Source organism: Arachis ipaensis, chromosome B09 (genome assembly GCF_000816755.2).
Source record: "Arachis ipaensis cultivar K30076 chromosome B09, Araip1.1, whole genome shotgun sequence".
NCBI classification, from domain to species: domain Eukaryota; kingdom Viridiplantae; phylum Streptophyta; class Magnoliopsida; order Fabales; family Fabaceae; genus Arachis; species Arachis ipaensis.
The window spans coordinates 122146142-122159131 of record NC_029793.2 but is presented as its reverse complement, the minus strand read 5'-3'; the positions used below and the strand labels follow the sequence as shown (position 1 = coordinate 122159131).

Here is a 12990-nt window from a genome sequence, read left to right as displayed (position 1 = left end):
GACTCCATTCATACACAAATTGTATACAATTTTTTTAATAGAATAATTTTAATTTTTTGTTTTCCTTTCTTTCATGTACCTTTTCTTTTTCCTTTAAATAGTGATATTTTAGGTTTTTTTCTTTTTTTTTTAAATTACACTTTTATTAATAATTGCATTACTAATCTGAAATACAAAAAGAGAAAAAAAAGGTGATACATATATCCAAGGAAGAAAATAAACTTAAAAATCAGAAAAAAAATTTTTTATATTAAAACATTTAAAAATAACATATCCAAGAAAAATAGTCATAATATATAAATTGAGACAACAATTTAAATTTCTCTAAAACTAATTTAATCAAATACTAATATAATTTAAAACTAAATTACTTAAATAATATTTAATCTATTCTAGTCCTTAGACACGTATAGATTAGAGTCATTCTCGTAACGACAACCAACTGAAACAACATCATAAGTTCAAACATTTAGAATTCGTACAAATTCAGACCATCCCCTTGTTAAATAAGCTTCATCATCCGCTATCTATGCAATGCGACAAGGTGTAGAATTGCCACACCGAGAAACTAAACTGACCCTTATTCCCCTCAATGGCATTGCATTAATGAAAAAGAAGGCTGATAATTTCTATAAAAAAATTATAATATGTTATAAAATTATTTTAATAACGAAAAGTTTAAAATAAGAAAATTTAAATATATTACCAAACGTTGAAATTGCATCTCCGAGTTTGATACAAATTTATCAAAACGGAACTTAAATTGAGGGAATTCAATCTCATTATGTGCTCCATTTTAAAGATTTTCGGGCAGACGTAGAAAGCATGGAGGGGATGAAACTTGAATCTGACCTACAAAGCTCCGTGTAAATAATTCTTCAATAAAAAATCGAGCTCCTCCCAAGAAAACTAACTTTACCCACATTCTAAAATGTTGTTTATGGACAAAAGGATGATTTTATAACGTTTTGTAACGTTGAAGATGATTTTAATACGAAAAAAAGGTCGGGGACGATTTTGATTTTGACCCAAGACTTTAGGGACAAAAAAAATATATTTTGATTTTAAACATCATCATCATCATCATCATCATCATCATTATTAAGGTCACTATTAAGGTAACAACTTGCCACTAATAAAATTATTGCATAATGAATAAGAATTAGAATTGTATCAATATAATTAAAATTAATATAATTAAAATGATTCAAAATATTCTCGATTGATAATTAATTTAATAATATATTAAATATTAATTTTATATAATTATAATAAAGATATTTTTCTAAATTAATATAATTATATATTATTTATTAAATACTAATTATAATATAATTATAATAAAAAAAATTTATAAGATAAATTTAGAAGAGAGAATAGTACATTTATTTTGGAAGGAAAATGAATTTATGAGAAAGTGACATCTCACTTCCATTAGTTGGAAAAAAAATTCAATTTTAGTATATTAAGTAGATAGATAGATTAATTTAAATTCTAACCGCTCTGCAGATTTTTAATAAATCTTGATTAATTCAATATCTATTTTATGGGAGTAAAATCTACTTTTTTGTGATTACCAATTCTTTTTATGCACTAAAATCTTCCATTTTTGTCATGAAGAAGAAGTAAAGATTTTTTTTATATATACTTTTCTTTAAATGAGGAACTAAAAATCAAAATAAAATTGAAATACTTCAAAATTAAATAAACTTGCCTAAAATATAAATTTGTTGCCAAGTAAATAAAAGAGAATGAGAAACAAACTTTAAATATAAATGGCTGAATTTAAACTTGTTGAAAGAATAAATTGCATAAATAAAAATGACAAAAATGGTAAAAAAAAGAAAATATAAAAGATGTGAAAGAAATCCTTCAGAAAACAATTTGTGACAGACTCAAAATATCACTAAGATATGAGCTCATGTGAGTTTTTTCTTAAAAAAAATTCCAACCATTTGATGCTACCAAATCTTCTTAATTCATAGCTTTTTTATTATATTTTATTATTTATTTTATTTTATTTTGAAGCTCCTCAATTTATTTCTCATAATGCAAATTTTGTTTTATCAATAATTAAAATGTTCATGTTGACATCAGTTGCTAGAAGAAGTGATAGAAGCGGAATAAAACTATATTCAGGTTTGAATTGCATAATTTCTTGCTTTTTGAATTTAAGAATGATTTTTTATAAATAATAAATATGGTTTTCTTAATTTCTTTCAAGCAAACAATTAAATAAAAAAGAAAGAAGTAATTTAATGCTCGTATATGGTGACATAACTAGGTTTGGATGTTGTATTATTTATTTTTGATACATGCAATTAAAGTTATATTAAAAAGAGAAAAATTCTTAGGGTTAGTAATTTTTAGTGCTCTTGGCTATCTTTTGGTAAGCATAAACGTTAAATTATTTTTAACAAATAAATTTATTAATTTATGTGTATAAATTTTGAAAAATATAAGTGTAAATTGTATTGATTTATGTGTGTAAAATTTTAGTAAATATAAGTATAATTTATATATTTTTTGTGTGCAAAATATTTATAAATATGAGTATAAATTATTAATAGCTAAATATTGATAAAAAAATATTTACTAATAAAGTAACATTGCTTTTTAAAAAAATGTTACTTGTAAATCAGAATGGAAATTTGAATTTTAGACATTCTATTATGTTCATTCATGTTTTCAATGCATTTATTCATCTCTTAATTTTTTATAACTTAACGTTCTTCTTGTTGATCCGTTTGCAGCCCTTTTAAATTATTGAAGAAGAAGACGAACAAAGTCATATCAAGGCTAGCTTATATGATAACAAAAGGAAATTGAATGTGATGCTTTCTAACAATTTTGCCTTTCACTAGTCTCATTTTTTAGTGAGAAAATTTTTAGTGGAAGGTTAATGTGATTGAGATTTGAATTTTCGAAATTTTTTTTGAAATAAAATAAAAAAATTTTAATTTAAAAGAAAAATATTCTATCTTTATTTTTTAGAATTTAATTGTTTTTGGTTTACATAATTTTGTTTAAGCTTTGGACAAACTTTAGCATTATAGACAAAGTTTGTCTAATCCCTTGGCATATTTTACTATATCCGTCGAATTAAACACACATTATAAATAAAAAGATAATACGTTTTATAAATAAAAATGTCATCTACCTCCATCAAATATTTATAGTAATTTTTTTTTTACATTTTATGTGTATTATTGACCATTAACATATATTGTAGATTTTTTTTTTCAAGATAAAATATTTTATTCAACTGGATAAAATAGACATTGTCCATCACTAGGACAGCAATACATGAATTGGAGATCTTCCAAAAGCTCGTTAACGAGCTAAAACACCAAAAAGCTTAAGAAAAGAAGATGAAGCACTCCAACAGAAAATTAAGGTATGTGGCCTTGCATGTCTTGAAGAAGGTTGCTAGTTGAAGTAATAATTTGTTCTATTCCTTGAATATCATTTTCAAAGATGAGCCGATTTCTTGATTTCCAGGTTTGCCAACACATAATCACCAGCATCAGAAAGTCATGGTTGTTGCTTCTCCGCCTCTTGAGCTTGCCTACACTCTCCGACCACGTCCGCCAAAAGGAGAAGGACCCATCTCCACAAACCAGCCCAGGTAATGAGCTTCTAGCCCAGACCTCCTTCAATTTTTGGCAGAAGAATAAACAGTGACTAATGGTTTCTGAGCTGAGATTGCAGCGCCTACAGAGAGGAGAAATTGTTTGGATACGTCGGTGAAGGTTCTCTAGGACCGGGAGCTTCTCATGCAAACATCGCCAGAGGAAAAGCTTGATTTTTAGGAGTAGGGGCATTTTCTAGAGCTCCAACCATGTGTCTTTGTGTTACATCAAATTGGGACAGTAATCAATTGGAGAGTGCTAGAACAGGTAGGCAATTTGGTATCCTGAGTTGACTTCATATTTTTCGCTTTTGGTTCTGACCCAAAATAAATGATCATCACCTTCCTCAATTTTTGTTAGCAAAATACGATTAGCCATGTCTGAGGAGAAAATACTATTGATTAATTCCAGGTTCCATTGTTTGCTAGGCATGATTAATTCATTCACCCATGCTACTTCCATAATCTGATTGCTGATGACTGAGCTGTGTGTGACAAGGAAAGGTTAGGACGTAGCTACCCACGGATCCTGAAAAATGCGAATGCTGTTCCTGTTGCCCACCTTCCAACATGCCTTTTTCTAGAACTTTGCGGCCCTCCAAAAGGCTTCTCCTGCCCCAAGAAGGTTGGTTTTCTATCTCTGCTCTCTTGAAATTGCTGTAACGGTAGTACTTGCCTTTGAAAATTTTGGATAATAATGATTGAGGTTGCGTAGCTAGTTTCCAGCATTGTTTAGCGAGTAGCGCTAGGTTCTGAGCTCCCAGGTCTTTAAAACCAAGGCCACCCTCCTTCTTTGGTCTAGACATGGTGTCCCAACTAATCCACGCCATCTTTCTTTCTGTTCCTTTTTGCTCCCACCAAAATTGGGTGAGAATACTGTGAATTTCGCAAATTAAAGTATCTGGATGCCTGAAGCAAGAGAATGTGTAAATAGGAATGACCTCCCCGACTGTCTTAATTAGTACATGTCTGCCTGACGTAGATAGTAAGTGTCATTTCCAGCCCTGAATCTTTTTTCTCACTTTTTCTTTAATAGCCCCAAATGTCTCCTTTTTCGACCAATTAACTGTTGAAGGGAGCCCCAAATACTTGTCCTATAAATTGTAGAATTCTTTACACTTTTACACTGCACTTTTAACCTTTTTTATTCCTCTTTTTTCACTATGTTCACCCTTATTCTTCCATTTTATAATATATTTAAATATCTATGACACTATAAAAAATATTGATGAGTACAATAAACATTTTATAACACATGTAGAAAGTGAAAAAATTTATTATAAATATTCAACGGAGGCAGATGACATTTTTATTTACAAAAGGTATTATCTTTTTTTTTTTATAACGTGTGTTTAATTGGACGAGTGTGGTAGAATTTGCCGAGGAATTACGCAAACTTCGTCTAAAATGTTAAGATTCGCCCTAAACCTTGGGCGAACTTATCGTAAACTAAAAAAAAAATAGATTCTGACAAATAAAGATGGAATAATTTTTTTGGAATTAAAATTTTTTTATTTTCTTTAGAAAAAATTTCTATTGTGTTGATTATTTTTTCAGTGCATTTCTTACAACTTAACGTTTTTCTTGTCAAGTTATACGAGAAGAAAAAAGAAGTAAAGTAAAAATTAGAATCGAATCTTAAGAAAACTGATCATCATTGCAAAAATACTCTATTTGTTTAATAGTTTTTTTCTATTTTTTTAATTATTATTATAGTTTTTGATAGTTTTTTTTCTGTTATTATTAATAGCTTTTTTAGGTAATAGCTTGTGCTAATAATAAATGGAATATAATTGTATTTCCTGTTAAACGAATATGTTATTTGTTTCCTACTCTTTATGTTATTTTTTTTTCTAACTTTTCTCCTATAAACAATAATGTTTTCATTATTGGTATTACTATTATTAATTTATTATATTATTTATCGAAATAATTTAAAAAATTTATTTGTATATTAAAAAATAATTATCATATTCTTAGATTTGAAAACTAATAAACTAGTGATCCAATGATTTAATGAAAATTACCATGTTTTTATATAAAAATTTAAACGAATTCAATAAAATTTTAGAAAATTTAACAAGGTTATAATATTTTTATTTTAACGCAAAATAGTTACTGATCTAATGGGCATAATGGACTTAGCCACCGGAAGATATTATCATTATTGAAAGAAAATAATATAAATAGAACTTGAATTTTTTTTAACTATGCACTAATGTGAAATCATTTTACACGAGTCCAATTATATATTACTATCTATAAATAGTCATTCAAAAGCAATGAATAAATCTTACTTTCTATGAAGGATCGACTGCATATTATTCTTTTTCTTGATCAATTTTTTTACATTATATGCTTATAATAATAATGAGGTTAAGACTTAATGAGTATGAAAAAACATCTAATGCATTTAACATTTAAGAAGCAAAATTTATTTTTGCATGTCATCAACACCGCTCACGAAAAATGAGTTAGCATGAATCACTAGTGTTAGTACTTAGTATGATATCTAAAGCTGATTTTTTTTCTCTTTTTCTTTTTCTATTTCTATTTCTATGGCTTAAACAATGTTACAAAAAGCTCAAATATGAATAAAACTGAAAAAGAAAAATATTTGATCTCTCATGCATTGTCTCTTCTTCCATAGAAAAATTTACATGCCCACAACAGTTAAAAATTTAAAAATTTAGATACTGGAGTAAAAACATATTATTTTGTTTCTCTCTTTCTTCTTTGTGTGAGAACCTAATCCTTGTCCTTGATAACACATATTTGGCTTTTAACAATCCGATTAATCAGGATCCTAGGTTCTAGTGGGACTAATATCTCCAGATCCTACTTACATTTTCGGATTTTATGCTGCCTTGATGGACCTTTTTCTTCCCTACAGGATCAATTGTACCATTAGAATCAGGCTCCTTGGGTTTTCTTGTGTTTAGAGGAGTATCAGCATCTTCATGTGATTTAGCTTTACAGTTACAGTGTGCATGTCTATTTTGCGGTGGGGTACCATTCTTCAAAGGAGAACTACTTCCATTGCTAGTTTCGTTTCTGCTCCCGATCAACCTGTCATTATCTGAACACAACAATGAACAAGGATTTGAAGTCAGAATTCTGAGATCACTCATATATCCAAATAAAGAATCTATAACCAACTGATATCATAATTATTGGTACTTAATACTTTCCAATATATCATATATGTTAAAACGGTTATTCAAAACTTCTCCTCCATCTGCCAAGCGTGGAAGTTCTTTACTTTTTTAAGGATATTGTAGGTTCTTATAAGAGAGATGAATCATCAATCATGATAAAAGTATCTTACAAGGCTGAAATGCTTTGGTTTCAAATTTCTTCAAATAGACTCCAGAACCACATAAAAATTTCCATTCAAACAACACATTTGCATCTTTCTAAGAATTCTAGACAAAACTTAATGCAATAATTGGCAGCCACATGCATCCTTTTTTTTCTAATTGAATGTATTTAAAGGTGGGATGTCACAAAAGGCTTCACTATAGATGTTGAGAATTACTGAATTAGTGATTAGTAATAAAGCAATAATTGTCAGCTACCAGCACTTATACTATTGTAGGTAAATTTTTTTCCAAATGGAATGATTTAAGAGGGTGGTATGCCAGAATAGGCTTCATTGGAGTTGTTGAGAGTTTAGTTATCAGATTAATTGAATAGAACAACTAACACACAATGGCACTACCAAATTTTACTTTGAGCACACCAAAATCCATTTCCTAATGCCATGAAAGTACTTTATGACTTGCATTATCTATAACAGATCTCGTAAAAATCTTAAAAAGCCATGTTCCAAACATGTATCAGAAATTACTTCGCTCAGCTTCAATGACCAATCAAAAGAACCCCAATGCATTCATCTCTTCATTAACTGAATGGCAAGATGATGAAAAGTCATGAGACTTACAAGGACTAGAGATGACAGCACGAGGGCGATGAACCCGACAGGCCCTAGTATTTATTTTGTTCTCATCAATACTGTCGTCCTTCTCAGGTCCTGTTGATCCCGAATCCGAAGATAAACTGCAGTCTTGAAGAGCTTCATTTATCTGTACTCGTGGAGAAGACACCGGTGGCACATAGCACTTTGGTGCGTTAACCATTGATGATGGCTTGGAGACATTTTTCTTTCGAACTACTATAAAACCAGACAAAGATGATTGTATATTAGAAGAATGGAACAGACAAGACCCTACCCTACATCAGTTTCACTAAATGCTTCACTAACTGCAGAGTGCAGACCAAATTTTACACACAACGAATGAGATAAAATAATAATGTCAACATTCCATATATAATTCTTCAAACATAAAAATGATAGAGAATAGCTAAAACCACCAAAATGGAACAGGAAAAAAAAAAGAATCTTAAGTCATCCATGTGATTCCTTGATTTATTGCTTGAAACATTTTTCCCCTCCCTTTGAAGTAAATAGTATCTTTGACCCAACTGAATAACCATAGTCAAATTGCAAGTGCAAATTCATATGAATAGGCCAATTTGTTTGATCAGGGATAACAGCACCCTCCAAGCTAAATTAGAAGATGGCAAATTCTGTTTTGTGCGTGATTTGCGGATCACAAACATAGAAACCTCCCATCCTAGGTCATATCTATTCAGCCCCGTTTGGTAGCTATCTCAGGGCACAAATACAGAGACATAAACTTGCTTGAAGAAAGAGACAGATATACAGAAACAAACAAAACATCTCTATTCTTGGACAAGATTTGCAGAATTTGATGTCATCCAAAAACTGGGGATAGTGAGAACAAAGACAGAGTCACAATTTTTCTGTCATTCTCTGTCTCCATTCTCTTGGTCTCCCCATAGAAGTTTGTGAACAATTCAATATATTTAAAAGGTGGTTACTCATGTATCTTCATGTTGAAAATGATAATTCAGATGCTGACGCATCATCTAACCCTTGTTAGCTATTATCTTCGCATCAAAGAATTAGCTCCTAGAAGTTGGAAGTAGTTACCACTCGACTTAGAACTTTCGTATACAGTTTAAAAATCCTCCCAAAAAATTAAAGAAGCAAATTAAAAGAAGTTTATGAACAATTCAATCTATTTAAAAGAAGGTTGTTGTTACTCATATGTCTTCATGTTGAAAATGATAATTTAGATGTTGACGCATATTATGTTAAGCAATCAAACATACCAAATTATCCAACTGTTCTTAGCTATCATCTTCACATCAAAGAATTAGTTCCTAGAAGTTGGAAGCAGTAATCAATCACTTAAGACTTTGATATACAGTTTAAAAACCCTCCCAAAAACTTAAAGAAACAAATTAAAAGAACAGAAATTAGAAGCAGATGCAAGGAATTAAAATAACCTGAAGGAGAAGGAGAAGGAGGACAAGTAGAAGCAGGAGAAGCATAACAAGAAGCATAAGGAGAAGGAGAAGACGGAGGTCGCAAGCATGAAGGAATGAAAACCTTCAACCTAGGGTTCCGTGCATCACCATCATCATCCTCCTCCTCGTTTTTATGAACTTGGTGCCTCACTTTCACCCTCGGATACACTGCATAGTAAGTATAAAATTAATTTCCAAACACAAAAAAAAACAAGAAAAACCGAAACATCAATCTCAGACAAACATATGAACAAAACCATAAAAAGAAAAAATGATGGTGATGATGAGGAATACGCACTTGTTTTGTTCGTTGGAGAGTTCATCGTTTGCTGATGATTAAACAGAGAAGGGGTGAAGAACGGTGATCATAACTGCTACGGAAGCAAAGCATGCGTGTTTGATTCAGAAAAAAAAAAAAGAAAAGAAAGAGGAATAATAATAAAATAATTGAATTGAATGAATGAATGAATGAAATGTGGGGTTTTGGAGAGAGTCGGCCTCCGATCAAGTGATTCCGAGGAGGTGGTGGGGGTGGGGTCCAGTCAGTGTGACACCAAGTTCCATTTGGAATTTGGCATCGTTTGACCTTTGGCCATCCAATTTGGAAAGGGGGTCCGGTCAACGTTGCTTTCCCACCGCCATGGATGCTGCAATCGCCTACGACAGGCGGGGGATTGCCGTTGTGATTTGGGATCTCTCCAAAGTCCATTTTCCAATTGGGTATAATAATGTCACTTTATTCACTCAATCTCACGCCTCCCTTGCACCTCCTATTTTCAACCAATTATAAATGTCCATAAAATATTAAAATTATTATAATATTAGTTAGAGGAGTGCTATACATACAAGTTAGGAAGCACACACGACACGACACGGATACGCCGACACGTTCTTTTTATAAAAAATTGGATACGACACATTTAGGATACTTTGTGAATTAAAATTTAAATAATATATTAAATTAATAAAATAACATATTGTAAATATAAGAGGAAATATAGTTGTATAAAAAAGTCTAAAAATTATGCAATTATTAAAAAAATAAAAAATTTTAATCTACTCTTGCCATCTCGCTAACAGAAAATGTATCAATTTCTTCTCCTCCAAGTCCATCATCCGCAAATACCACATCTTCTATGTTTGGTTCATCTAAAGATAAATACGTCAGATCTGGACTGTTGTCATCAACTCTGATGTCTCACATACTGGTATCTCCTTTTTTATAATCTTCACTCATTCTAGATAAAAGTCGGAGATTAGTATGAACATATACTAATTTTTTTTAAATTTAAATTTTGATTTGTTTTAATTTTAAAATATTTTAAAATAAAAAAATCGGTTAATTGGACCATAAAACCACAAAATCGGATCGGACTCGTTCGGATTCGTGACAGCTTCACCAAAATTTTGCACCGCAAGAAGACACACCACCGATACGCTCGTTTAAAGTATCCGTCGAGTGTCGGTGTCGGATTCGTGTCCGACACGGATACGCCGGCACCATAGGAGAATCCGTGCTTCATAGCATACAAGTCATTTTTGTTTACAAGTCTTACAAGTTGGGCCTAACACGCGCGTTACTGAACCATCTTCGCGTGTTTCATTTTAGTTTCCTTTTAAGAAGAAGAAGAAGAAGAAGAAGAAGATGAAGAAGCGTGAATATAAATGACTTGTATGATTTGTATGGAAAATCGTTCTCTCTTTGCCTTCGATCTCCTTTTGTTTTTTTCGATTTTCATGGTTTCTGAAATCAAGCTTTGAAATTGTTTTGAAGATGATGGAACTTCAGAAATACACCCGAACGATTACAAAAATACACCCAAACAATTATAAAAATACATCCAAAGGATTACAGAAATACATCCAAACAGTTACAGAAATACACCCAAAGGATTTAAGAAATACACCCAATATAGGAAGAGACAGTATATTTCTTCTTGAAATCAATACATCCAAAGGATTACAAAAATACACCCAAAATTCGTTGAAGTACACCTTATGCATAATTCAGAATTCTTTCTCTTTTTTCTCCTCATCTTCTGCTGCTTCTTCTTCTTCAAAAATGATTTCAGAGCTTGATGTAAAAAAACAATGGAAACCGAGAATAACGAAGAAAGAAAACAAAGAGAAAAGCACGTAAATGAAGAAGAAGAATAGGAAGAGGAAGAAGAACGTGCAGCAAGAAGAAGAAGAAAGAGAAGGCAAGAAACGTACCTTGAATAATGTTTCTTCATTTTTCTGGTGATTTTGATGAAGGAGAAAGAGAAAACGAAAAGAGGAGAAGAAATTTTAATAAAAAAAGGGGGAGGAAGAGAAGAAAAAGAGACACAGAGAAAGAAGAAGAAGAAGAAGAAGAAGAAGAAGAGGAAGAGGAAGAGGAAGAGGAAACACGGAGAAAGAAAGAGAAGAAAAAGAGGCACAAAAAAAACGTGAAACGGCATGAATATAAATAACTTGTATGACTTGTATGAAAAATCACTTGTATGTGGAGAATTAATAGTTATGGTTATATTGAGTAAAGTATCGTTTTTATCCCAACGTTTGGGTAAGTCCTAAAGTTATCCCTAACGTTTCAATCGTCTTATTTAAGTCCATAACGTTTTAAAACTGACTCAATGTTGTCCTGCCGTTAGGGATCCATTAACAGAATTGACGGCGAGACAAAATTGAGACGATTTTGAAACGTTAGGGACTTAAATAGGACCAAAACGTTGGAGACAAAAATGATACATAGAAATAAATTTTAATTTTATCATTCAATAATATCAATTTTTTACTATACATAGTATTCAATCATTTTTTAATCACATCTATGTAAATTTACACTTAATCATATTACTTTCATTTTAAATAAATTATTTTTTTATAATTTTACTCTTAAAGATTTTTAGTTATCATGAAATATTTGTAGAATGACTAGTATATAAACTTGCAGAAAAGAAAAAAATAATATATATATATATATATATATAAAATTTTTTATATATAATAAAGATAAATTATACCTTTTGTCTCTAATGTACCAAAATTTTTTAAAATTATAAAAAATAAATTTATTTAAAATGAAAGTAATGTGATTAAGTGTAATTTATTTAGATGTAATTGAAAAATAATTGAATACTATGTATAGTAAAAAATTAATATTATTGAAAGATAAAATTAAATTAAAATTTATTTTTATGTATCGTTTTTGTCCTTAACGTTTTCGTCCTATTTAAGTCCCTAATGTTTCAAAATCGTCTCAATTTTGTTCCGCCGTCAATTCTGTTAACGGATCCTTAACGGCAGGACAACATTGAGTCAATTTTGAAACGTTAGGGACTTAAATAGGACGATTGAAACGTTAGAGACAACTTTGGAACTTACCCCAAACATTGGGGACAAAAATTAAAAAAATTTATTAAAAAATTAAATAAAAAATATATAATAATAATTATTATAAATATTTTACAAAATTATAATTAAAATCAAACTCTCAATATTTTTAATATTAAAATATTAAAAATAATTAGTATTTGTCTTAATCAATTTGGGTTTGTTGAGTGATCATCTCACTCGTCCGCTTAAACAACTATTAGGAGTTAGAATCTCGCCTTGTGTGTAGCAATCCATTGGCTAGCAATAAACTTTTAATAAATGGAGCATCAATATGTGGTTAGACTTGGCAAGAGTACCCGAATATGCGGGTACCCAACCTGTCCATACCTAGTTAGGGAGGGTAATAACTTGACTCGAGTCGGGGCTGATTTTGCTCAGCACAGGGCATGGTCGGGTTTAGGATATACCCGCCCTAGATACATGTATATAAACACTTTTTAGGAATTAGGATTTGCCTCACATCACAGATTCAGTGATTCACAGCTTCAGTCCATACGCTATAGACATGCAAGAGAAACTCAGTCATCCTCACCCCGAGTCTTCTTCTTGACTTCTTCACAAGAATTCTCATAGCTCCTGTCATC

The 12990-nt window shown here is 30.7% G+C and overlaps 1 protein-coding gene across 1 annotated transcript; it reads right to left on the bottom strand.

Moving 5' to 3' along the window:
- LOC107619168 lies at nucleotides 6224-9754 on the bottom strand. Its single transcript, XM_016321407.2, has 4 exons — nucleotides 9327-9754; nucleotides 9008-9196; nucleotides 7575-7805; nucleotides 6224-6710 (listed from the first exon to the last, which is right to left on the bottom strand). The coding sequence occupies exons 1-4, from the start codon at nucleotides 9349-9351 to the stop codon at nucleotides 6454-6456; spliced, it is 702 nt and encodes a 233-aa protein (XP_016176893.1). The 5' UTR covers nucleotides 9352-9754; the 3' UTR covers nucleotides 6224-6453.

What these genes read in the sequence shown, in the direction of transcription:
- LOC107619168 (XM_016321407.2), bottom strand. Translation starts at nt 9,351, where the DNA reads ATGAACTCTCCAACGAACAAAACAA. An exon ending in TCCTTCTCCTTCTCCTTCAG is followed by an intron (nt 7,806 to 9,007) that starts GTTATTTTAATT and finishes CTGGTTTTATAG; the next exon opens with TAGTTCGAAAGAAAAATGTC. An exon ending in TGCTGTCATCTCTAGTCCTT is followed by an intron (nt 6,711 to 7,574) that starts GTAAGTCTCATG and finishes TGTTGTGTTCAG; the next exon opens with ATAATGACAGGTTGATCGGG.